At 46.6% G+C, this 27,877-nt stretch overlaps 1 protein-coding gene across 10 annotated transcripts in view; it reads left to right on the top strand.

The window, feature by feature from the left end:
• HERC1 (HECT and RLD domain containing E3 ubiquitin protein ligase family member 1) overlaps window positions 1-27,877 on the top strand; it is a 3,379,312-nt gene that overhangs the window by 895,514 nt on the left and 2,455,921 nt on the right. For 8 of the 10 annotated variants that reach the window (XM_069624399.1, XM_069624396.1, XM_069624397.1 and 5 more), the window contains exon 23: window positions 21,368-21,692. In XM_069624399.1, the coding sequence (XP_069480500.1) occupies window positions 21,368-21,692 (325 nt within the window). The remainder of the gene's footprint in view (window positions 1-21,367; window positions 21,693-27,877) is intronic. The other 2 variants (XM_069624403.1, XM_069624402.1) reach the window with 1 other exon arrangement.

The following is a 27,877-nucleotide window of genomic DNA, read 5'->3' as shown; positions in this document are numbered from 1 at the left end:
AACGTATCCTGCTAGAAGAGGTCAAGGCGCTGCTACTAAAGGATGCCATAGAAATCATGCCGGCAAACCAAGTAAACCAGGGAATTCATTAAATGTACTTTCTTGGGCCAATGCACCCTGTCCTAGACCTGCGCCCTGCGAACACCTATGTCCAGCCACATACATTCTGCATGACAACACTATAGGAAGTAATCCCACTGTTAAAACAGGGGGACTACATGGCAACCTTGGACATGAAAGATGCATACCTTCATATTTCAATGTTCCCAGCGCACAGAAGATTCCTGCGCTTCAAGATAGTGAATCACCACTACCAATTCAAGGTGCTACCCTTCGGCATAGCCACCGCTCCAAGGGATTTTGACCAAGGTACTAGCGGTAGTGGCAGGGCACCTACGCAGAGATTCAATCCCAGTGTACCTTTACCTGGATGACTGGCTGATAACAGGGGAATCCCCTCGAATTTGCAAGCAAAATACCCAAAGAACAATCAATCTTCTGTTCCAATTGGGATTCTCAATAAACGAGAAAAAATCAAGTCTCGTTCCAAGCAAAACAAAACGGTTCTTAGGAGCTATCTTAAAGACATAAAAGGGAGTAGTCTTCCCGTCAAACGAAAGATTGCATAACATACTGCTGCAAATACCTCAGTATCTAGCCGGTCGCCAAATAACGGTACGCAAAGCCATGCGCTTGCTCGGGATGATATCGTGCATTTACCTGGTTCTGCATGCCCGGTTGCGCATGCATCCAATGCAAGAGTGGTTAGAAAAACAGTTGTCTCAGGCAAGCGGTCAGTGGGACTATTTAGTGGTGGTTTTGCTAACTGTAGTTCAAGCGTTAAGGTGATGGACAAAGGAAAATCTGTTGAAAGGATAACCTTTTCGCAGCAAGCAATTGTCACAACAGACTCCTCACTACCTGGTGGGGAGCCCATTACCTTTATAAACCTGCGCGTGGCCTGTGGTCCCATATCCCAGCCCAAAATCAAATAAACCTTTTAGAGCTACTAGCAGTGCTCAAAGCCCTGCAAGCTTTTCAAGTGCATCTAGCAGGTCCAGGCTAGCCCAAAGCATTTGAAAGTGGGCACTCAAGCAGAATATGTTCCTTGTGTCGCAACACGTTCCAGGGCAACTCAATTCTCTGGAAGACCTGCTAAGCAGAGCTCTTGTGAAGAGCACAAGTGGCAGCTCAGCAGAAACATTTCAGACAATGGCCCTTATTACAAGTTTGAAATCCGGTATTCCCGAGATGGCGTTGACACCGGTTCTATCACCCCATGCATGCGGTAACAAAGACGAATTACGGGTTGGCAGCCGCGCGCCTAACAGTGCGGAACCGGTGTCACAGCCATCACTAACACCTATGGAGATGGATGCACCGGCCCAAATGCCAGCGGTACATCCGTATCCGCCTTGTCCATGCCGTACATAGCGGATGCGGAAACACCTGTGCCGGAAATACTGTTATCGCGTAAACCGGAAAGAGAACGGCAGGCATTACATCAATCACAATCCACTGGAATCCTCTAATACCACAAGGCCCACAGCTACTGTCAGCCTAAAAACACTGAGGAACATGACATCAAGGATCCCAGTGAGCCGGCAGCGTAAACCCCCTTTCAGTGAGGCAGAACTCGCTGTGCTTGTAGAGCACATAGGCGACATTCCAGTGGAGTTGTTCAGCTCTGACCAGAGGCACTCCACACAGCAGAGAAGTAAGGCCATATGGGCTGAGGCTGCCCAGAAGATTTCAGCTGTGGGTGTGTTCCCCCACCCCCCAGTTAAGTAAAAGATTGCCATAAAAGGTGGGATGACATCCGGTTGAGGGTGTGGAACATGCTGGCAGCCCACAGACAGCAATGCAGCGCCACAGGAGGCAGACCACATTCCCCACTGAAGCTGCTACCGTGGGAGGAGAGGTGTAGCAGCGTGCTGCACCTCGAAGGAATCGAGGGAGTCGGCAGAGCGAAGGCCGGAGCCCTGATACCTGCCGAGGCCGGTAAGTACAGAAAGTGCAGCCATGAATGTAAATCGAGGTATACCTCCCCCCACCCCCTAGCAAAGCCCTGAGAGCCACATGCCACAATCTCCATCAAACCTAGCACACCCAGTACCCCCATGGGACACCAGCACCACCCCCCGGCCATCCAGATGGCGTGCACCAAAGTGGAACCCCTGACTCTCACACATGACCACAGCACACGTCGATGCATGTAACTGCATCTAGATGAAGCTTGAGGAGTGTGTTGCTTGTGATTGTACCATACACATCCTGTGACACCACGAACAGCATGCCTTACAGTCCCTTATAGGAACATCATCTGACATGGATGGGGGGTCATCAGGTGACGTCAAGGGGGACTGGACGTGGACATCGTCATAGACGACAATTTGTCATCAAGGGCAGGCACCTCCGACACCCGTGGTGTCACTACAGTCCATACCTGATGCAGCAGCAAACCAGCAGGCACCGCCGGCCAATCCCCCTGCAGCGCCTGCAAACCTGCAGCCACTGCCAGCCAATCCCCCTACAGCACATGCAGCCACCGCCGGCCAATCCCCCTGCAGCGCCTGCAAACTTGCAGCCACCGCTGGCAAATCCCCCTGCTGCCACTTCAAGTGGCCCTGTAAGTGCTGATGGCGAAAGCACACAAGACCATCATGCCAGTGAGGCACCAGGGTCAGGTAATGAGGGGTGTACCTCCACGAAAGAACTGGGCACATTCAGCACAATGGGCCTCCACAGTCCAATGCACTCCCCTACGCCATCGCTGCAGGAGTTGACCTCTCGCCTGCAGCGTATTGAGCAACGTCAGGACACGCTGAGCAGACTTGTTGAACAACACCTGGAGGTATCAAGGCTCAACGGGAGGAGTCGCGGTTGCAGCGTGAGAGCAACGAACAGTCAGTCCGCCGCCTACCACGTGCAATATCCCGTTGTGCAACATTTAACATGTGGTGTCCAGAAGGGTAAGAGAGGGCAACAGTGTACAATCAAATATTGCAGAGACAATGTCGCTGGCCCTGCAGTCCACTATGAGCCGCCTGCCCCCACCAAACCCTGCTTTGCCCACCACCAGCACCACTCCTTCAAGCTCTATGGCCGGCAGCCCCAGGAGGAGGTCTACGCGACTGTCTGGACAAACCCCAGGGGACAATCGTGGGCTCAAGCGTGGCAAAAAATAGGGTGCACCGTGAGACACTGAAGTCACCCATGATACTATTGTGTTTTGGGCCTGGGCGATGTGTGGGTACGTTGGGGAGGTGGGGGTGTTCAATAGTGGGGATAGCTAGTTGGGGCCTGGGCGGTGGTTGGCTACGGTGGGGAGGTGGGAGGTCACGTGTGGGCATTTCCTCTTATTGCACCTGTTCCATTTGTTCATTTCTTAATACACTGGTTTGCAAATGTGAATTACGAGTGGACATTCTTCTTCCGTGTGCGTATTAATCTTTTAATGTAAGTGTCACATAGTGAAGTGCACCATGTGCATTTGTAGTTGATCAGAAAAAAATGTCAAGTGCTACCCGTCATCATCCTCTTCATCCTCATCTGCTGGCTCCATGTCCGGGGGCAGTGGAATGTTCCTGCATATGCACATATTGTGCAGCATGGCACATGCCAGCACAATTTTGCCTACCTTCACGGGTCTGTACTGCAATGCCCCGCCGGATCGGCTGAGGCAGCAGAACCTGGCCTTCAGCAGTCCAAAGGTCCGCTCTATCATGCCCCAAGTACGTATGTGTGCCTGGCTGTAGGCCTCCTCATGCCTTTTTTTGGGCTGTCGGATGGGGGGGGGGGTCATGAGCCTTAGCGTGAGTGCATATCTGGCATCACCTGCATGGGGGTGACAGTAAGAAGACATGTCTGTGGTTAGCCGTTGCTAATGATAGCATGTACAGACTCTGTATGAGATCAGCACAGTACTCTGTACAACCCACAGATGTGCCATCTCGTATGAATCTGAATTACATTTCTATCCTGTACACTTGGGCCACACATTCCTACACGGACTGTTTTAGTCTGATGTATCCATTCGTGGTGTGCTGGTAGCCAACGACATGTCTCATTCATTGCTATTTACACAATGGTTTTTTCAGATGTAGTAGGTGCCTCGTGTATTGTGAGGTGCTGGCAAGATCTGCATCAGGCACACATCCCACACGATTGTAGGGACTACTGCACACAGCACAATGTGAAGCCACCGTGCACATGGCTCTCGCTACTACTTATTCACTGGTGGATATACTGGCTCCTACATGTTTGCATTGCATGGTGTGCCACTCCATGGCTAGGGTCTTTACAATTATCCAGGGTATGCATGCCTGTGACATGTCATACTGCCATTTGCCTGTTGCAGCGGTAAGCTGGGTGGACTATGGTGGTTGTCCAATGCCCCCCCAAGTACACAGAGGTCATGCATTGATATACTACTCACCCAACAGCCATGTCCTTTGTCCCGCATAATGTGCCATATACCCTGGCAAAATGGAGTTCCGCAATACCATTTAGTCGTGAGTGGACCCCGGGAAACGTGCACAGCAATGCGTGATGAGTTGTTGGGCATCACAGACCATCTGTAAATTGAGTGAGTGAAATTGCTTCGGATTACGATACACCGCCTCCATTGCACGTCTGCCTCAATTGCATGTCTGACAGTCAACTCCACATGCATACAATTCAATGCCCCATTGCAATTCGGCAAGCCGCCAAGGGCATGGAAGGCCACTTTTCTGGTATTGACCTGTGCAGGGGTTCGGGGTAGGGAAATGCGGTCTAACACATGGCGAAGCAGCGCATCGAGTATCTGGAAGAGTATCCTTGAGAAACAGGGTGTGACAGCCTGTGAAGCTCCCCAACAGTGTGCTGATGGGTTCCAGTGGCAAGAAAGTGCAGTACAGACACTACCATCAGCATGGCTGTGATTGCAGTCCAGATGTTAATGAGGCTGTTGATGTCTTCTTCAATGAGGGTGACAATTCATAATATTGTGGCCCTGTCAAGTTGGTATAATGTATGTATTTGACTTGGGGTCCAGTTCCAGGGCGACGCCCTGATGCAGGGTATTGCTGGCTGCCTGCGGGGTGGTACCTGCTGTACATTGATGTTTGGGATGGCCACCGGGTTCCTTAATTGCCTCCTGCTCCTACGCCGCAGCCTCCTCCTCTGCCTCAGTGCTGCTTCTAACTACACTGCTACTTGCAGGTTCCCCATACCAATTGCTGCTAGGCCGACTGCCAGCATGGTTGTGTTGGAAGGTGGGTTGGGTGTGTGAGTGGCCCTTTTGTAGGCTCCCAGTGGCCTATGAAGTTCAACCGGCCTAATTGTGCACACCTGGGGCTTGTTGCTGCTCACCAGGCACTGTTTAATGCCTAGTCCGTGGTGCCGTTGTTACAGGCGCTGTGTTCACGGCATTACCGGCATATTTGGTGTTTCCGTGTCCATGGTACTCGTAATGATCCTGGTATTGTGCTGTGCCGGTAATTGAGTCGTTCAACTGTTTGCGCTCATGTTGCTACTGGGTGTGGTAGCACCGTGGGGGGCGCTTTGCGGGGATGGAGTTTCCGCCATTGCTGGTCATAATGTGCTGGTCTGGAAATCGGTGCCGATACGGTTCTACCGGCACCTTTGTTTCCGGACTGCCAAACTTGCAATGAGGGCCAATATATTTTCCCTCTGGGGCTATCCTCCCTTAGACTTGTTCGCCACAAGCCTAAACACACAATGCCCACACTTCGCATCCAGGTTTCCACATCCCAGATCCAAGGGGAATGCCCTGTGGATGAGCTGGTCAGGGAAATGTGCTTATGTTTTTCTCCCAGCACCGCTACTGAGCAGGATAGTGGAAAAAAATGCACCAGGAACAAGTAACTATAATCCTGGTTGCTCCTATGTAGGAGAGACAACCTTGGTTTCCGCACTTGCGCAAACTGGCGATGTGCGATCCAATCAAACTCCCGTGCCCCTTCAACATGCTCACCCAATACGGGGGGTGATACCGTTACACCCACATCCTCAATCTATAAAATTGACAGCTTAGCTCCTGAAGTCATAGAATTTGGTAATTTAAAGCTACTTCAAATGTGTATGGAAATCCTCAGAGGCATGTAAACAAAACACCAGACACTCTAACTTTAACAAATGAAACAGTTAGTATTATGGTGCCAGTCAAATAATGTAAACCCCATCGAATGTACTCCATCACACATTCTTCATCACATGCTCCACTTACTAGACACCGGTCTAGTGTTCAACTCCATCAAGGTGCACCTAGCGGCGCTATCCGCGTACACCACTTCTCAAAGGAAGGTGTCCTGGTGGAAAGTCCTTGTCATTAAGGCATTTATGGAAGGAGTAAAAAGGCTTTACCCCCACATTTCAAACCCGCCTCCAGGGTTGGATCTAAATGTGGTACTTGCAAAGCTTATAGCCCCCCTCCCCCCTTTCAGCCTATGCACAAATCCAGCCTTAAACACCCAACATATAAAACAGCTTTTCTGGTGCCCATCACCTCCAGAAGAACTACAAGCTTTGTCAGTGCAAGACCCTTTCTTTGTTATCCACAAAGACAAGTTGGTACTAAGAACAAACCCTAGGTTCTTCACTTAAGTTCATTTTCAAGTTCCATGTCAACCTGTCCATTGAACTACCTGCTTTCTTTCAAAACCATTCAAACCTCCATACACTAGATGTAAGGAGGGTGGTTCTTTACTATGTAAACAAAACCGCTACGAAAAACAGACCAACTGTTTGTTTCCATATCACCTGGCAGGGAAGGTGAGCACGTTTCAAGAAACGCCATCCCCAGTTGGATCGTGAAATGCATACAGCTCTGCAACTCTATCAAACAAAATTCTGCCTTTAACGCCAAGAATTCCCTCTGCCAGGGGTACAGGAGCTACTTTGGCCTTAATTGCAAATTTCCCGCTGGATGCCATTTGCAAAGCAGCTACATGGAGCTCTGTACGTACTTTTACTCGGCACTACTGCATTGACACACTTTTGAAAGCAGATTCACAGGTGCGACAAGCATTGCCTAAACATCTAGTTGCTGCTGTGCCTTCTCACAACTCACCACCTTCTCCCGACACTGCTCGCTGATCTATGCTAAGCATGTGATCGAAGCAGATCCACAAGCCTCAGAAGGGATACATTATTCACCGTAATCATATTTCTGATGCTGGTAACTGCTTAGATTCCCATGTGCCCCCCCTTCCTCCCCTGTGGAGTAGACGTGCATAGTTGCTTTCTGGCTTTATCTAATCTGTTTTTTACATCTGTACTCGCGCTACAGTTCATGCTACCTCATGTCAGAAACAAAACAATCTGAGGGACCATGACGCGTGAAGGACCATGGGAACAGTAGATGTCACACTAGGGATAGTATTACTGGCACTCCCTGTCGACGTATCTTTTCGAGTTTCAAAAACAAAAAATATAATACTCTGCAGAGATGTCGGGGTATGCATAGCATATGAATCCAAGCAGATACAAGTATCAGAAGTACGATTACGATGAGTAATGTATCATATGTAGTATTTGCGTTTTTATTCTCTGTATGCCTAATGATACTTGTTGAGTAAAGGCAATGATGATTTTTATTCATGAATATAAGACACTATATTGAAAGTGTAAATAATTGTTCATTTAGTGATAAAACTGTATAGGGAAATTACTGATAACATCTGACATTAATCACACTCATAAGAATAGGTTCTTAGATCCAAAACAACATTGCTGTCCAATAGTGTGACGGATCAAAAGTAGACTCGGACCAGAGGACATGTTCTTGACCTTGTCTTTATTTAAATTAAAAAGAAACCCCTCACTCTCCCTATTGCTAAAAGGGGGTTCCCTTCCCAGCAACTAAAAACTAAGGTGCTTGTCAGAATGTCGTATAACAAAAAAATCACTCCTCCGTCCTAATCTGTCTAACTTGCCCTATGACAAGATGAAAAAGGAAACAAAATGAGAGAAAGTGTTTTCACACTGGAGGTCTTCAACGCCTCCTAGCTGACCTCTTCTCCTGCAGGCAATCCTCAGAATAAAATGTTCATCCCAGAACATGGTTCCTGACCTGGGCCACCAAATGGCTTTCAAAAGAAGAAATCGGAAAGTTCAAAAGTCAAAAAGTTTGTCTCGGTTTCTCTGTTTGCAAAGTCTCTCAGTTCATGAAAGATTTTCAATGGCTCAAAAAGGATAACTTAGTTCAAAATTAGTTTTCAAATGATCAGAGGATTGCTCAGTTCAGCAAAGGTTTCAATACTTGTATCCAGTCGGATATTCTACCGATCCACTTCCAGCAATGCTTTATCTTAAGGCTCACCTCGCTCGCTCAAGCTTTTTAACCTCCAGGGTAGCAGGGGAGTTCCACTTTTCCTTTCTCTTGTATGGCTCGCTTGGTCTTTAGCATTGGTATCAGTCCTCTTATCCCTCTGGACACCTTGGCCCTTGTGCAGGCTATTCACAGGTTCTCTAAACCCTGGGCTTCTCTTGTCTATTTCTGTCGAGGTTTGCGTCCCTTCCTCCATATGGGACTTTTCAATATGGCTTTTTTGGCTTTCGGTGTTCTTAGTCATTTTCTTATTTCTTTGGACACTTGGATCCTTGGTGGGGTTGTTCACTGGCTCACTGCTGGTGAATGACTCAGGGTTTCAGCTTCTCTGCAGCATTCGACCGCCCGCCCGCTTCTTCTTGTGTGGCCCGTGTACCTGTTCTCTCATGGTGCTTTCCGTGAAGGAGGGTTGGTGATTCTGATATTGCCGCTGTTCGTCTCCGCTGCTGTGTTAATGCCTCCTGTCTCAGCTGCCTTCTCAGTGCCTTGTCAGGCTGAAATGCAGTCACCACGGCTTTCCTGAATTTGGTGGTGTTTCACAGACTCTCCATGTCCTTTCTGTGGCCCTGCCTTCAGGCTGCCTTTGTTCTATGCAGCAGCGGCCACTCTGCATCTCCTCCCCTGCCATTTTGATTGGTGTCATTGAATCGCCTCCTCCAGGTTAGGGCTTAAGTATTTGTATAGGTGTCTCTGCAACAACGTATAGTTGATTATATGTTATTGAGTCTGCTGAGCGTTCAACAGTGGTGTCCGATAACAAGGCATCATTACCTGTACAACTTCTTGGCTCCCAAATAGGCGGAGAGTACAGTTTTTGTGGGAGATCTCACTGTACCTTGGGAGTTTTCTTCCCCTAAGGAGGAGTCACTCCCAGTGAAGTCCTGTTTGGCCACACCCTTTGTAGAAAAGGGCCACATTTCATAGATTTGTTACATGAACTTGTCAGGGTCTCTCGGTCAGTGGTTTCCTTTGCACTAAGAGCAAGAGTTAAGTTCTCAAGTCAAATCATTTGCTATATGGCCTGCACAGTCCTCTGTTGCTCCCAAGCTAGGTTTGTGCAATAATAATAATGAGATGCAACTCTCACCAGAGCTTTGTATCTGGTAGAGCGCTATTCTCTGATGAAAAACCTGGTACTGTGTCATTTGGGTATTTGGAACGCCTTTGGGTTGGAGGTCAAGCTCTGGCATGCACGGTATGATCAAATTGTGACACCAGGTACATTTAGCCCTCGATTTTTCTGCATGAAACAGAACTTTTGGGCATCCCTGAACAATTTCAGGAACAGAATGTAGGGCCTATAAACCTGGCCTACAACCTTTGGGACACACCAGTAGCCTTGACAGAAAGCTTAACATTGTGCAGGCTGCCCCATTCGGATCAGCCCATCTAGTGCGCCTTTCCAGTAATCAGTTGCCAAAGCCATGAAACGTGGCGATTACTGCTTCCAAGATAGCATGACATAACAGACATTTTAGAATATGCCCCTTTATAGAGTACTTATTTTCCTTTAACTCCGCCATGTCTGACACTGTACTTTCAGTATAGCAGAAACCTACTTTGGCTCCAGCTGCTAAGGACTTTAGGAGTAAGCATAGGCTAACGCCTTCCGCATACCATTTTGACCCTTCTTCAGAGGACATGGTGGGCACATTTCCAAACTTACGCCCATATAGAAAAGCATGAAAGTTGATGCTCTAGAAAGAAAGTTGCCTCCAGTAGATTGGGATCTATGGACAGATAAGGCCTCATGCACCTCTGCATGCTATGGGGCATGGTCAATGGGGCATCTGCCCCCTGAAGACCATAGGTTTTTGATGGTAGTTGCTGATGGTAAGGAGGCTGTTAAGTAAATATGACATGATGGTCTAGACATTGGGGGTGAGTTGTCTGAATTCGACATCCTCCTATTTGGGAGAAGCAAGCACCAGGCAATAGACTAGCTAACTTGCCCGACAAATGGTGGATGAGGAGGGGGCCGTGCTTGTTTGATATCCCCAGGGAGAGAGTTGTATCCCCTCAGGAGCCATGCCAAAGAGGATGTGGCTTAGAAGACTCCACTTCCAGGAAACCTTGCAAAATATCCCTGTAATCCAGGAACTGGAGCAATTCCTCTCCCCTCAACCCCCCAGGCCAAGCCTACCCCAACACTGCCACCTACCTTCTCAGACATCCGGCCCATGAAGCGTGTCTCAGTTGAGGCTTTCGCTGCTACCTCCTCTCCCCCCGCCCCTACCTCTGGCTGATTCACATCCTGACACAGCCATGTCTATGCTCTACTCTATTTCTGACACTCTTGATGCTCCTGCCCCTGTCAGGAGGGTCTGCTTAAAGCCCAAAGCCAAGTGCAATTCTTGGTATGACTCTGACCTAGCTACACTTAAACCTAAGTGTAGGGTGGCTGAGAGGAAATGAAGAGCTTCTTGTTCATACTCTGACAAACTGGCATGTCGCCTGCTCCAAAGGCAATACTGACTTTCTGTCTACACAGAGAACCCACATCCAAGCCCATGTCTCTGCGTCAGCTAACAACTCGGCCGAACTCTTTAAAATCTGCAAGGGGCTGGCCAACCCTGCTGCAGTCTCTACCTCACCTGTCGCTTCCCGCGCCCTTGGCACAGCCTTTGCCTCTCACAAAACCCAGGATATCCTTTGCACCCTCTCGTTCCCTCCCCCCACCTTCCTTCGACTCTGGCCCTCCTAGAGCTACCCCTCCCCACTCTTTCTCGGCCTTTCCTCTTTTCTCCTCTGACGAGGTCTCTAGACAATTCCGATCTATGAAAGTCTTGTCCAAACAAGTTCTTCCCTGTTCTTCCAAAACCATCAAGGACCACATTGACACCCTTGCTCCTGCCCTGGCTGATTTCTGCAACTTCTCCTTCTCCTTCGCCTCAGGAGCCTTCCCCTCCTCTCTGAAACAGTCTCTTGTGCACCCCCTTCTCAAGAAACACACAGCCGACCCCTCTTGCACAGCTAACTATCACCCAATCTCCATCACTCCTTTTCTGGGCAAACTCCTGGAAAAGCTGGCCATCTCGCAGCTTAACCTTCACTCTGATTCTGTTGGTTGTCTTCATGACCATCAATCTGTCTTCAGAGCTACCAGAAGCATGGAAACTGCTCTCCTGAACATACGTGAAGATCTGCTGCTCCCCAACCTTGACTCGAACATCCCCTCTGTCCGCATCCTTCTTGATCTCTTCTGCCTTTTCCACAGTCAACCATACCATCCTACTCAACCGTCTCTGTGACAACCTGGGCATCACCGATCAGGCTCTGGCCTGGCTGACATCTTTCCTCTATGATCGACCCTCCCAGATCCAACTTGGTTCCTTCCTTTCATCTATCTCCCTTTCTTCCAGCGGTGTTTACAGGGGTCTAGATTCTCACCCTGGCTCTTCAACCAATACCTAGCAACTCTTGCCAACCGCATTGGCATTTTCTGCTACAACTTGTAGTACTATGCTGATGACACTAAAAAGTATTCCTCAGAGGTATTCTGCCTTTCCTCTCCTTCCCTCAGAAGCTCACTGTCTCTCGAGCCCTGGTTCTCTCTAGGTTGGACTACTGTAACAGCCTCTTTCTAAATCTACCTGCTTCTACTCTCCACCCTTTGCAGTTATTCTGAACAGGACTGCAAGACTTGTTCTTGGCCTCAAGCCCTGAGATTGTATCTCTCCAGCCCTGAAATCTCTCCACTGGCTCCCAGTGGCTGCAAGGATTAAATTCAAAACCCTTTACATTGTCCACAAAGCTTCATGGGTCCAAAATACCTTCAGCTGTGCCTCTGTAAATACCTTCGCTCTCAAGCTCTTCGCTGCTCTGCCTCGAACTCCCGCAGGGTCGTTTTTTCAAAGATACGAGCTGGGGTTAGATCTCTGTTTTTGGCTGGGGCCTCACTCTGGAGGTTACCAGTCATTTGGTCGAAAACCAAATGGTCGAATGACCATTTGATCGAAGTAAAATGGTCGGAAAAAAAGGTCGAATTTTTGTATTTTTTTAATTTTTTTATTTTATGGGGGGGTTCCCCCCAACCCCCTTTTTTCTTAAAAAATATTTTTTACGCATCCAAAACTAATAAATAAATACAACCTTTTTTTCGACCATTTTGATTCGATCAAATGGTCATTCGACCATTTATTTTTGACCAAATGAGTGGACACCCCCCCTCTGGAACAGCCTCCCTGCCACTAGGAGAACCATCTCCGGTTCCGGAAGCACCTCAAGATCTTCCTCTTTGCTTCTACCTTCGCTCCTACTCTCCCTTGCTGATATGCTCTCTCTCTCTCTCTCTCTCAGCACTGTGCACCTGGTCTACCCTCTGACGTCCGGGCCCAGGTACCTGCTCACCCTGCCACCCACTCACATTGTCTCCTGGCAATCCCTTGCACTGGTGTCTGTATCTGTAACCATACAGTCTGCTCCCCCCCCCCCCCCCCCCCCCGTGTTTTCCCGTTTTCTGCACTTACCAGACACCCTGTCTGTTGCTTTATACCTGGCACTTGACACTTGCTGGCAGCACTACCAATGTTAGTTGCTTTCTTATTATTTATTTATCGGTATTCCTTGCTCAGCACTTTCCACTTCTCCCCCTTCCATGCACTTTTCCCCTTTCCCTCTCCCATGCACTTGCACGTTCTCAATGTCACTGGTCCTAGTAAGATCGCTGTTTTGATCTCCCTTGTTCCCCCTCCCTTGCCTCGTTGCACTCTGAAACACTTGTGTACGAGCGCAATACAAATGAAATATCAATATCAATTGACATGTAGCTTTGAAAACACTGAAATTTGCAAACTTGCAGTGTTCGTGATCCACGAAGAAAGACTGCCAAGCGCTTATCTCATATGGAGCAAGCGACGGAAGGCATGCACACCTTGCGTGAATAGCAGCAGGCTCCGCAACAGAGCAGCACAATCGCTGACCGCTGCAGAGCCGCACTCCCCAAGCCGTGAGGAAAGTGGAAAGCCTAATCCTGAGGATATCCACTAGCAGCTCTTAAGGTAACAGGGAGACCCGACTCATGGCAGATGGGTGCCTCAATATTGACTGCTTTGAAAGGACCTTAAAGAGAGGGAAGAAATACCCATTACTGCTGTTATGACTCCTGAGAAAGCTTAAGTCCAAGAGGGACCTGTTGTGGTACCCAAGAAAGCCAGGGTCCTGGAGGGACCTGCTGTGAAGTCCGAGACCTGAGGTTCAGAGAAGGCTTGTTGGGAGATCTCTGGAACTTAAGGTCTAAGGAGAGCCCTATTGTGAGCCCTAAGTAACTGAGGAGCTGAGAAAATTCCACGATTGAATGTCATAAAACTGACAACCCGTAGGAGTTTCATGAAGTCTGAAACATGGAAGAGTCATTGAGTCACAAGCTGAAAGCAGAGAGGCCTAGTGGAGATCTCAGATGGAATATTTGTTGTGTTGGAATCGGGATGGACGTAGACAGTTGGGTTTTAGATTTTTGGTTTCAGTTTAGACTCCTGCAGGTCGAAAGACTTAAGACACATGTTGCAACTTTCTTTTCTTAATGAGAGCACAACAAATATTTCAAAATATGCAAATATTAACTAAGACAATTAAACTTTCTATTGATTGCACAGGTAAACGGACAACCACTGGTACAGTTGTAAAAGTCAATAATGAGAAACATTGCCTTGGAGTAATTCGAAGGTCATGCCCCATGCACTAGTAACATAATGTGTTCAAACAAAGGACTACTAGAAAAAAAGTTTAATATTTGAATAATATGACGAATCAAGGGACTTTGTCATGTTCGCCCAAAGGGGAGCCCTATCCCCCCATTGGCCGCCTCCTGTGAGGCTAGCGAGGGGAGCCCGCTTCGTAACACCAAGCCTAGGGGCCAAAGCAAGTGGGACCTCACCGGGAGAGTGCCTCCCCCCAACACCCCTGTGGACTCCTCCCACTTAGGGGACAAGGACACCTGTTCCTATGATGACCTCCATGTGATGGCCTGTATGGAACCATCCAGTACACCCAAACATCATACATTCCATGCTTGGAATTAAGATAGTGAACATATGCCATTGCCAAAGAGAAGGTGAAACTGTCCCTTTAAATCAAAATCTCCAATTGGTTGAGATGAGTTGGTTGAAAAGGAATGACATACCAAAGAGACTGAGAACGAGAGTGGAAGGTAGAGAGAGACAGGGAAGCTCCCCATGTGTAAATCACCTGGAGGAGGCAGAGCTGACATAGACCGTGGAGCCAGAGAAATTCAGGATGGCTCTGAGCTGGAGCTTGGAACGCTAGAAACCCAGCATGTGCGAGTAGCAGAAAGCTGGGAAGGCTGGACCTCAAAGCTCGGTGGTGGTGTTATCACAGAGAAGACTTGGTGGGCAGGGCGCTCTCTCAACTATGCCGACACCACCTCAGGGAGAAAGCCACTCCTGAATCTAATACTGGAGAGGGCATCGAGAAGCCAAGGAGGAGACTGGAATGCGTACGAAGCAGACGTCGTGCAAAGCGAAGCCAGAAACAAACTGAAGAAAGAAGGTTTCCTGTACTCTGAGGCCCCAGTGATGGTCCCCTACAACACAGAAGGTAATGGTTTGAACGGTAATACCGGGAAGCCACAGGGGACTCGTTATAGACTCGGCACAGCACCTATAATTAAAGTGTGGGAAGCAAGTGGATACTTTTGAACTGACTTAATGCAATAAAGGGAAGTGCAGAGACCTTTGGAAAAGGGGGAAATTGCCCCACATACAAGAAACAAGCAGTCGAACATAAGAGAGACAGTTGTGTATTAAAGGTCAGAGGGGTCTTAAGGATAAACTTTATGCAAGGATGAAATATAACGATTTGGGCAACGAAAGGTCCAGAGAAAGAGACGGTATACCAGAACACAGAGTTCTCCAAGAAAGAGCGGGAGTCTCAAGAGCAAGAAAAACCCCAGAAACAAGAGGAGAGAAAGGATAACGAGAGACTATTTACGAATTGTATGTTGAGCAGAACTCTGAAATGGAAGAACACTGCAAGAGCTGGGCCACCAGTTGAAGAGAATCATTCTCCTGGCCTTAGTTGATTTTAAAAGTGGTAGGGCCAGTTATATTAATTTAGGACAACAGACTGATACCTTTGAACACTTCATGACTGACAAGCACCATAGTAAAGTAGGTAGGGAACACCCCATAGCGGTAGGAAAAGATGGACCTTCTTTTTATTCTTTAATAAACACGTGGTCAAAATGCCCACGGAGTGTCTGTGTTTGGCTTCTAACCCTAGACAGCAAAGTAATCTGAAGCACTCCCAAGGTTAATGTACTAGTTAAGAACCTTTCATATAAGTTAGTGGGGTGCAAGGGAGAATTACCGTCCCTGGTACTGGGCGGTTTCGACCTATGTGGATACAACAGATGTCCACCAACTGGTGGATCTCTCCAGTCCCTCGCACACCCTATTACATAGTGGATACAATAGATTCTTGGAATTCTTGTAGCTATTTCTAGAAGCATCAAAAAATACATGTCGCACGACGGGTTTTCAAGCAGGCATATCATCCAGGTAAATGTGTTGGAAATGCCAGAATAGATGAGAATAACCATTTTTTAAATAGAACACAAAGATAGACTATGGCTTCTTTCTAAATCTTTATAGACACAGAATACAGTATGACGAATTAATACTGCAAATACGGAAGATATAGCTCCTGAAGAAGGGAAAGCATTCCCTAAACGCATAGAGCTACCCATTCAAAATTAACAACAATATAGACAAAAGAAATTGGTTATGGATGGTTGACATAAATGAACTTTACTTTATGTTTGAAAATATACAGTTCTGAGTGAATTCTGATGAATGACTTTTGTATTATAGTATTGAGCAATGTGAAATACTGCTTTTGCTTGTTAAAAAGGTGATAAATTATTGATCAACAATATAAAATGCACTTTACTTGGAAAATCTGTAGTCATTGTACACATACTAAGGGACGGGAGAGATCCACCAGTTGGTGGACATCTGTTGTATCCACATTTTTCTTCTAACCCGCCACAATTCTCAGTTAGTAATGGTTGAAATCAGTATATCACATACAATTATTTTTCATCAAATTAACACAATGTTAAACTGAAAAAAGGTTAAATAATAAATACTTTGGTGTTGCATCTCATTCCGCAATCATAATCCATTAATGATATTGTTATACTGTTAATGTATTCAATTAATTTGTGTATTTCCACATGTAAATTTGCAGCAAATGTGGTTCACTATTATGTTTCAATGTGTTTCAAGTCAATGACTCTTCTTCAGGAGTGGACCTCAAACTCTTTCACTAAAATGTACATATTTTTAAAGATAATTAGTATTTACTTTTAAACACCATTTTTACTTTATTCTAAAAATCTTAGGTAGTGATCATACATATGCTCACGTCAACATCAGTAATATATCTAAAATTCAAAACGATTCTCCGCGTCCTAATCTGGGTTCTGATAAATAAACGCAAGTAAAATCATTTTTTAAGGATTTTCTAACATGGTAAGATACTAACCTATTTAAAAATAGAATACAGCAATACCTAGTATTAAATGGTAGTTGTGGCACCAAACGATATCAACTGGTTTTAAATCAATTTTTGGATGTATTTTCTTCCCCCATTTAAAGAAGTGTTAACCTTTCAAAGGGCTTCAGGGTACCTACATCGATCCACCCTGCAAACAAGTGTGTTAACAAAAGGTAAGCACGTAAGCTAACTGTGGCGTTGGAACTTAGAATTATCCATGTTAATCAGTATACATTTCAATTTACGTCTTTGGAAAGGTGTTCGTCTGCAACTGGGCCAATATCTCCGATCCACGTACCTGTAACAACCTGGTGCAGTACATTTCAGCAAAATGGCTGCCCAGACAATCCTGCTTTGTTTTGTAGTTTTATAGATTAACCGTTGCAGCACGGATATCATTGTCCTTTTGGAAGGCACACCGTTTGTGTTGAAACATGGCTTATCTGACGCGACAATAGTTTTATAACACATTTCTTAAAATATCTCCAATAGATTAGTATAAAGCATTAAAACATGACCGGACTGGAATATTTCCTATGGGATTTTCCCATTTATTTTAAACACACCACTTTTTGGTGCAATGTAAAAGATACCGCCGGTTTATTTATTTAATATAAAATCACCGGTTGGTTCTTTTCGCCAGAACTCTTTTCTAAAATGGCGTTTGTGTCCGTCTCTGTAACTCCAACCAAGGTCGGGCCCTTTGTTCCACTTTTTGGCGTGCTTCTCCACAGAAGCCCTCCAACTGGTGCCACTCTGTCTGGGTTCCACAGGATGTGTGGGTGGGGGAATTGGCACCCTGGACTGTGTTGCCTTAGCAACTCAAGTAGCACTCTGTTCTGATTGGCCCAGTGGTGAGCCGGGCGGCTCACCACTTAACATGTATGAGTGATAGCTAGGCTGTTGAATGGGGGTTTTTCTGCATAAAAGCTGGGCTTTTGGGTCTGGAACTTCAGAAGTCTCCACAGGACCTAAGAAATCCGAAGAGGGAAGAAGCTGAGCCATCTGCAACGACGACACCACTGGTGGAGCCCTGCTGCAACGACAACACTTTACCGACGACAAGAGAAGATCTTCTGCTAAAAGTCTTCTTCCTCTGAGCTGGTGGGATCAACCAGTTCGCCATTCGCCTTCCAGGACGTCTCTTGGTCGTATCGCCAGTGCCAAGCACCCCGGCGGCTCGATAGCCAAGCTTCACCACTGTGACCGCAAATAAAAGGAACGCACCTTTTAACCGAGCGAACTCCACGGCTGGTCTCTTCCCTGGGCAGTACGACTTCCAAGTTTCCTCCTCGACGAGATCTTCTCTTCCCCTCGTCGAAACCACAAACTGCACCCGCTACCAGGAACAACTGCCACCGCTGGAGCTTCCTCAACTTTAAAGGTACTCTGTTCCACCTGGCTTCCCTTTCTGCGGTTTGCTAAAGGTGACCCTTAAATCCTTGGCTTTCCAACTGGGTTGGCCCCCAGACCATCTAACTTTACCTTCTGAATCACCCCAACCTCTTCTGAACATTTTCACAAAGACTTGAATGCATTTCTAAACTGTGTGATCTTGGGCACATTTCACCTTGCTCCATTTAAAGTGGGCCTGGCCTATGAACTTTGGCTCTACAGTAGACTCTGCCTTCACTAACTTGTTTTGGTCTTAGAAAAGTGTTGGGAACTGTTTTATTCTCATGACCTGCCTTTTTCTCTCCCTCTAATTTAATTATTGGAGTGCCATCTAAGTTACGCGCTCACATCTGTTTTTACAAATAGTGGTGTTTTGACTTAGACTTGTCTAATAATCCTTAAGGGAGGTGTGTATACTTTTCTGATTGTTTGAACTTGCTTTGATTTATAGTGCTAGTGTATTTCCTTAAGTGTGTGTTAAATAGATAATTATTTACTTTTGATACCAAGCTCTGGTCAGTGTTTGCTTGCTCTACTGTGTTTTTAGCCCTATTGTGTATCCTCTGTATACTGCCCTACTCTTCTTGAGAGAAGTGTGACTGCTCAGCCACAGCTACTAGGTAAATCTGGGTGGTGCAGACTGCTACCAATTGGGTTTACTGCTTACTCCTGTAGTCTTAATCTTCTTGCAGTTTTCCCCAAGGGAACTGCACAGGATTCTGCCTAACTCTTATCAAGGTATTTTGAATTAGAATATAATAAAAAAATCAAATTTTGTTGGATCAAATAAATCTCAAACACGTATTTCCACTTAGAGTTCAGAACATGTTAGTGCTTAACAATACACAACAAAGATGTATTAACAGTATATTCTCATAATTTGTAGCAAATTAAATAAAATGGCACCTTCTACCTGAAAGCCCAATAATAAACCCAAGGGATCTTTGAATAAGTTCAAATCACAGTTCTCAATATCTCATTGAACATTTGTATTTAAGCAGATAAATTACTACCTGTAGATAGAAGTATTATGGGTAGGCAAACCTAATACAGTAAATCCAAGAGGACTTAATGAGGAATTGTAATTAAACTGCTTCTTATAATGTGAAATGTCTAATGAAGAGATTAACATACTAATTACAGGTTATAATTTATCTTCCTGCATACATTTGCTCAATAGGATATTGGGAATAGGCTGGACCCTGTCTTTCTCCTTACTCTCTGCGCCCCCTTTACTGGTGGAATCCCATGCTGGGCTCTTCCTTAGCTTCCTGCAATTGTTTAGCTGCCTCTACTGGTAGTTACTTACCAGTACATCTTTCTGGTCGGCAGTGCAGCCCCCTGCTAAATCATTCTAGTCCAAGTTCCTGAACACTGGAGTCTTCCGTTTCTGGAAGTCGGATGGCTTGCTGTTGCCCTACCTCAGCTCTGGTCTTGGGACAACCTGGGTTGCCTCATTATACAAAGTGCTAACTATTTTATTGTATGTAACTCTATGAGGAAACTTAGAGTGAACGCTGAAAACTCGCCCAAAATATGTAAAACCTTGGTACTTATCTTGAACCTTGTTGAACATTGTTCTTAAGATGCGGCCGGATTCCAAATATTGCATTGGTTAACTTATAAGGTACATGGCATATTGAGTAATATCTATTTTTCACCCACTTTACCTATTGCAACAGTGTTGGTTTAAACTGGCTTGAATATAAACTGTAGTGGTCAACCCAAATGTGTACTTGTATTTTGCTTTTACTGACCTGATTATGGGTCTGAGCTTAATGTAATTGTTTCTTTAACGAGTACATATATATTTGCTACTTTCCTATATGGCCAATCCATTGCTTAACAGTGTCTGTATCTGTTATCTGTAACTTCCTCTTTAGTCTCAGCCCTACCGCTCGGCGTCGTTTCTAAGGGAGTGTTTGGTTCCACTTTGTGTTGAACCTTGTTTGCTCCACAAAACCTACACCATTAGCGGTTCTGAAAACCCCTCTTACCAATGGGTTATTTACACTTCTAGTTCAAGCCCTCATCCCAGGTAGGGTGCCACCTCCTCACTCCTGATTTCTCCTGGCGTTTCCTGTGATTCTATCTGGGAATTTCTCTGATCCTAATTCTGTATGCTTGTTGTTCGGTTTCTATTAGTGATTGATCTCCTGGCGACAGCCATGGTCTTCAAGGCTTGCACCACAATTTTGAAGTCAACCAGAAATTTCCCACTGTTTGCACAGGGCTCTACTGTGGGAACCAATGTCCCTCTGGACATTGGCTCTGGTGCTTGGTGCAGGAGGCCTGTGTGAGTCTCTTTTGTTCCTGCCTGTAAAGAAGCAGTCAAGTTTCTGCTATTACTTTTTTACTTGATAATGCATACCAGTTCCATGTTCACGTTCTGAGCATCTCTTAGGGGAGGCTTATTACCAGAACTGTCACTCTCAGGATGGGGTGTTACGAAATGGTATCCTGCTTGAGAAATGCCATGTGTCTGGCTCAAATAGATATTTTCCTTGTACTTCATTGTCTCATTGGGACTGGCTCTGATGAGTACCATCTTTTATTCCTAATATCATGAGTCAAGCTGACCAAACATAAGGAGAAGCTTTAGGGAATCCTCTGTATACCACCTCCAGATAGCTGCTCACGTTTGTGGGTGACCCTGTTCCCCAAAGTTCTCTAATCATCGAAGGAAGGTTTTTTTTTTTTGGGACTTGCAAATGTGTAACAACCAGTACTCCCCTGTAACTTAATGGTTGAGTTTTCATTCTCTACTGCGGGAAGACTACAGACTAGGAGTTTCACAATTGTTGCCCAACACCTCTGGGGTTGATTTCTGTTGCTGCGTGGCCATTACCACATGTAGTGATGTACCACCTTTCTTTGGGAATTTTTGAGAGGTGCAAGGTGTTTAGTGCTGAGAATTAACATGAACACAAATTGCATTTTTATGCGAGTTTTCTTCCTAATTATGTTTTAATACATTGATTTCAGAATATATTTTGGTGTTTGTGTGACCAGTTTAGCATATTTAATGAACTATTTACCATTTGTTCACTCATTTCTGTGTCATGTCAGTGAAGCTAATGCTAGCAGTGTTTGTTCTTGTTTTTGTGTTGCATGTTACAGAAATCTTTCAATGTTTCCTATCAGCACGTGAAGTAGCTCGCAGCTGGGATCGAGATCGAATGAACATTGTGACTGTGACGGGAACTGGATTGGGTTCCAGAGATAGTGAACCACCTCCTCCACTCCAGCAAGAACAAAGAGATAGTACTGATGTTCCAGAGTGTCAAGATGTCTACACGTCTGCATGCAATTCTGTCATCCATCGGTGTATTATGCTCATTCTTGGAGTAAGCCCTGTCATTGAAGAGATCCTAAAGCCAAAGGAAGGAGTTCTGCTACAACAATCTCAAGCAATTGTAAGCGAAGGAATGGGATTCATGACTAGGTGGGTATAATTAACAAAAATATAAGTGTACTGAATTTTTTACTTGATGGAAGTTGGTGTTCCACAGACTTATGCAAAAAAAAATAATAATTATACAATAGGCTGCATGCAATATTTGTAAAATGAACACCAAGGGTAAATGAATGACGTTCTCGATTTTTTGAAAATATATTGATTTATTACATTGTAGCATACTTGTAGGCACTTGGGTAAAGCATGTGAAATGTGTTACGACATGGGGTCCTCATTATTAACATAAACATTAGAATATCTTTAGGTATAAGCAGATTCCTAGACTGTATTTTAATTTGGCTTCATCATCAAACATCTGCTAATCATTTTTGAATTTCACTTCTCTATTTTTGTAAGAGTAAAAGGTGCCAAAATCCATGTGCAGAAGATCAAATATTCTACCTGTTTTTAGATAGTACATTTCTTTTTCAATTTAAAAGAATGCATTTCTTTAATTATGCACACAGTGCAGTACTACTGTACTGTGGTGGTTTGCACATAAATTATTAGAGGAGAAGGAATGTTTCAACACCTGCATTGAAATTCTTGGTTACCTGCTTGTCCGAGTCTCTCACCTAGGAAGATTTCCTAATCATTAGTTTTGTTAAGTATTTATGCAATGTCACTTTAATTTTCTGTGAACCCTCGATAGATTGGGCAGGCTCACAGACCAGACCTCCCTAATTCTTGTTTTAGTTCATCCTATAATGGTAATTCATGATCGTTCAGGAGAATCTTCCTATATTAACAGATGAATTACTGACGTCTTATTTTCTTATTTTATCAATTGTAATCATTAAGAAAGTTATATAGTTTTATGAATTGTGGTAATGTGAAAAGTTTAATGAACTAAACACAAACAATGTCTGAACTTATATGATTTCGATTGCTGTCATTGAATGTTGGATTTGATCCATAGTCATTGACTTGTGACTAATAACCATTATGATCTCAACCGGTCAAGGGCAGGTCTTACCTGAATGCTCAGTTTTCTAGTTTTAGCGAAAGTTGTCCTTCCCTCTGGTGAAGCCACCCGGTTGGCAGGTGTAAACAATTGTCATACAATATTTCACACATGATTCTTTTATTTAGACAGATCATCTTCAATTCGTCCTGGCAGATCAACTTAAAATATATTCAATTTATTTTATACGGTAGATCAAAACCTTGCAGCTCCTACTAGATTTGAGTCCAGCCAACAATATGTCAAGTCACAAAAATTTCAGATGGGCGCCTTACAAGATGGCATTCCAACAGTGTACCTGGGAGACTTTATATACACAGTTGGGCTTCAAAGTTGCATACTGCAATAAGGTAATTTGCGCGACCCTGTCAAGGCGGGGCCAAGTACCCCTTTTGACCTCTGTTACACAGCCTCCCAATGCAATGCCAGAGTTAAATCTAATCATGAGGTGATTTGGGGGAGTTGAGAAGGACCACCAAAACTGGCTCTCCGGTATGCACCTATCTTCTTTTTTTTTTTTTTTTTTAAGATCGGATATGTCAATTTAGATCAGCAATCAGATGGCAGAAGGAAATCCTAAGAAGGGTTCCTGTACAATTGTGCAATTATGAGAACCGGTGAGCCAGTTTATAATAGTATCAAAATGTAGGACATATACCAGCAACAAAACAACAACAAAAAAATAGCTAATGGATTCTTTTCTCCCATGGATTCCTCATCTTTCATATCCATTTCCTAATGAGTCCTGCACTGGACATGACTTCGGGGGGCCAGTACATAGAGCCCTGTTACCTCCGTTCCTTTTGTCTGTGCGCAATTCTCACTTTTCTCGTTACTTCGATATGCTGAATCCAGCAAAGCCTTTGGGGTACAAACCCTGTGTCAAAAGTGGGTGTCAAAAATCTTTTTTTTCGGTTTCCTACCGTCATCTTTGCTAAACGCTTCTGCCTTGTGCCGATAGTTCTGGCTCCAGAGCTGCCAGCTGCAGCCTTGGCACCGATGGTGCCATGTGAGCCCACCGTGCTCGGACGAGAGCAGACGCAACCATTTATGCACATACATGCACCCTTCGTGCTGGCTGCGCACCAGACGGATAAGATCCAGTCTCATGGTTGCACCGTTACTTCTCTGAACTAGACTATTGCACCACACTGGCAGAATTCCTGTTCTCTGTTCCTTCGTTATGTCTGCATGTTTTGTCTTAGAGACATTTATGATGAGGAAGGGGATCCCATCCCCTTTGGTTTGGAACCCCTTAAGGCTAGAGAATCTGCAGTCTTTCTGTGGTGAACACGAAAACTTTGTGGATATTGCGGCTGACTTGCAGGATGCAAATGACCTGGACACCTTACTATAATGGGACATGCTCCCTGTTCCTACTCCTCTCAAGCCTAAAGCAGCTTTTGAGGACCTTATTGCCATGATGATACATACCTTAGACTTCTCCAGCATTGGATCTTTCATGGATTCACATGCTGTAAATATTTCCCGTCGACAGGCTGGGAAACCTTGGTAACTTTAACTTAGCGTTTTCCTATGGAAAACTACGACACTTCAGTGTCGTATCGACATTCTTTTTGGGTGCTTTAGGCCACGCCAATAGGACACCTGCTATAAATAGCCCCGCCCCCGCGGCTTCCCATCAGATTTCAACCGTCTCCAAACTGTTGGGATCACCTTGTGTTTGTTCGTGTTTACACATGCTGTTTTGTAGTGGCCAGTATGTCATCTGTGCGCCGGAAAGTGTTTCTCTTTCGGCCTTTTGCTGCCTGCGGCCTTAAGAAGGTATTCGACGGAGATGGTCATGCGGACTGTCTCAACTCCCATCACTCGGCGGATAGCTGCGAGATATGCCAGGGGTTTTTCCAGAAGACTTTGAAAGACCGTAACCGTTGGCTCATTGGCTAAATGAGGGCACTTACCCGGCTTCGGAGGTGGGTTCGGCCCAGGGGAGACAGTCTTCAGGGAGAGCGGAAAAGGCCTCTGAGCACAGCCGAGGGGCGTCCGCAGTACCCCCGCTAAAAAGCGACGGACGGAGTTGCCTACATCGGAGGTGAGGAGAGGTAGCAAGTCATCTACGTCCAGGTCTCATCATTCGAAGGGGGCGAGTGGTTCCTCGCTTTCCAAGTCTGATCGGCCTGACAAGTCCATGGGGTCTGGTGGGAGGCCCAAGAAGTCAAAGGTGTCGGACAAAGGACAGGCAAAGTCGAAGGAGTCTTCCTCGAAGCACTAGTCATCCAGAGATCATCATAAGTCTTCGTCCAGACGAGAGTCTTCAAAGAACTGTTCTGGTTCGTCTTTCAAGAAAGCCGGGTCTCTGGTGAAGGCTAAGCCCGTGGAAGCCACAGCTCTGACGACGAGATTGTCGACTGATATTCCCTCGTCAATGGTGGCGGTGCAGTGTGTGGTTCCGTCGTCAGCGGTGGGGTCATCGGCGCTGTCCACGACTCTGACAGACAGTGGGCTGCTGCTGTTGTCGTCAACGCAGATGGAGTCGGAAGGCTTGTTAACGGGTGGACTGTGGTAGTCCGCCGGCTTTTGGCCCATGCTTCCTGTGGACATTTTGCAGCAAGATCCAGCTGCGTATTCAGGTTTCCTCTGGGATGGAAGAGGAACAAGTGCCGCTTTTTGATCCGTCGACTCTGGGTCTGCAGAGTGCGAGGCCGTCGACATCGAGTGGGATGGGGGCTGGGCCGCCCCTTTACCCGTTGGCTAATCAGCAATCTCCCCTGTCTTTACAAGTTTTGAATACGCTCCAGTCTTTGTTGGGGCAACTGGAGGCAAGGCTACCACCGCCTCCGAGTCCGGCGGTGCCGGTGGTCGGCGGTTTACCTGGTGTGGTCCTTAGGAAGTCTCCTCCGGCGCGGTTGCCGATGGGGTTGAACCGTCCACGGAGTCATCCTGAGGAAGGGGAGTTGACTGATTCAGACCCAGAGAGTGCTCCGCGGGACACCCTGTCTACGGTGTCTTCATCGCCGACGAGGGATGATGCCTGGGACACGGACTCTGAGGTGGAGCAGCCCAGTAGTTCGGCACAACCATCTCCGCCGGATGATATTGGGGCTTTCTACGCCATGATGGCAAAGGCGTGTCCGGAGTTTGAGCTGGCGCCTGAAGAGGAACGTAAGGATTGCTTTCTCTTCTACCATATGGAAAAGCGACGGAAGGCGGTCTTTTCGGTTCCGATTCTCGACCACGTGTGGCAGGAGGGCCTGCGCACGATGCGTCACCGGTTTTCTGAGCCTGCGGTGAAGGGTCGGCTAGAAAAGAAATTCAAGGCGCCAGAGTTCTACCCCTGAGATGTCTTGTGTCGAAACCCGCGCCCAAGTCTGTGGTGTAGGCGACAGCCAGCCGTAAGGCCAGAAGCCAACACACATGTATTCCGCCCCCAGACAGTGAGGCCAGGAAACGGGGCGCGTTTGCGGATGAAGGTCCTGACGGTGGGGGCTACGATTGTGAAGGCTGCAAATTCCTTGGCGATTATGACCAGATATGATTGTGAAATGTGGCACCGGCTAGCCCCGATTCGTGACCATCTTTCGGAGCAACACCGTAAGGAGGCAATGCTGTTGTTTCGGGGGGGGGGGAGGCCTCCAACCACAGCATCAATATTGCAGTGGACCTTGCCGGAGTCGGGGTTTAAGCAAATTAATAACTGGGTGGTGCTCCAACAGCAGGCCTGGTTGAAGTGTATGGGTTTTCACCCATAAGTCCAGTATAAGGTCATCGATATGCCCTGTGAGGGGGAACACCTGTTCGGCGAAAAGATTGACGTGGCCCTGAAGGGCATGAAAGAGGATACCGAGATGGCAACGTATTTGGGTCCCTGCAAGGTGGTTGCTCTTTTCGCTCCTTTCGAGCCTTTCATGGAGTCTCGGGTAATGCCCGGTTTGCCTCCTGCAGAGATCGCAGTTATGGGTGCTCCAGCTACTCGTCTCGAGGCTATCGGCGGTCAGTGCAGTCAGCTCAGAAGAGCAGGGACTTTCAAGCTCAGCGAAAGAAAGGTTCACAACCCTCGGCTACTAAAGGAAGGCTGTCAAAAGCTCAACAATGACTGCCATATGGACAATCTACTGGGGGGGCAAACCATGTACACGAGTGGCAGCGGATGATAACAGATTGCTGGGTGCTGGACATGGTGCGCCTCTGCCACTCGGAGTTTTGGCGGCCTCCGGTCCCTATTCCGCCGGTGTGTGTGTGAGGCAGCCACATCTTCCAATCTTGCGGTAGGAGGTGGTTCTCATGCTAGAGAAAGGGGCAATAGAACCAGTTCTGGTTGCAGAGCGAGGCCAGGGGGGTGTACTCCCACTACTTTGTGAAAAAAAATCAATAGCAAATGGAGGCCTATTCTAGATCTTTAGGCGTTGAACAAGATGCCCACCCTTCAGGATGTCATCCGCTCGGTGCAACCGGGCGAGTTCCTAGTGTTTTTGGATCGGCAGGACGCCTATTTAAACATCCTGATGAGGGAAAAACACTGCAAGTTCATGTGTTTTGTTGTCAGCGACAATCACTATCAGTTCTGGGTCCACCCGTTCGGCCTGAAGTCATCCCCCAGGACATTTACAAAATGTCTGGCTCTGGTAGGGGCCTTCCCCTACCCCTACCTGGACGATTGGTTGGTAAGGGCTTTGTCGCAGGAACGGGCAAGGCCGTCTCTCATGGCGACCATAGGCCTTTTGCAATGGCTGAGATTCGCCGTCAACTTCGACAAATCATATTTGACGCCATCCAGGGAGTTGGTGTTTCTCGGGGCGCAGTTTCTTACACAGGACAATCTGGTAAAACCTTCCAGCAAGCGAGTGGACAAGTTGCGATCCAAGGCAGACGGGTGGAGAAGGGGGTACAGTGGTCTCGGTGCGAGGTTACATGTCGCTTTTGGGGGGCCATGGCGTTGTGGATCCTTCTCCTTCCCAATTGCCGCCTGTTCATGAGGCTGGCGAAGGAGTTCCTCGCAGATAAGTGGTCGCAGAGTTGAGGATTATGGTTGGCCAATCTGGTGGTCGACGAGGGCTTGGTGGATGCCCTGCGATGGTGGACTTGCACGCCCAATCTTGCAAGGGGAATGCCCTTGCTGGAGCCGGAGTTCCAATTCACACTTGTGGCAGACGCTTCCGAGTTAGGGTGGGGGGGGGCACACCTCGACGACTCACAGGTACAGGGCCTATGGTCTTGAGAGGAGACTTCATTGCATAACATTGTACTAGAG

Source organism: Ambystoma mexicanum, chromosome 11 (genome assembly GCF_040938575.1).
Source record: "Ambystoma mexicanum isolate Mex_15411 chromosome 11, UKY_AmexF1_1, whole genome shotgun sequence".
NCBI lineage: Eukaryota > Metazoa > Chordata > Amphibia > Caudata > Ambystomatidae > Ambystoma > Ambystoma mexicanum.
The sequence above is the reverse complement of the archived record's forward strand: the minus strand, read 5'-3'. Positions and strand labels throughout refer to the sequence as shown.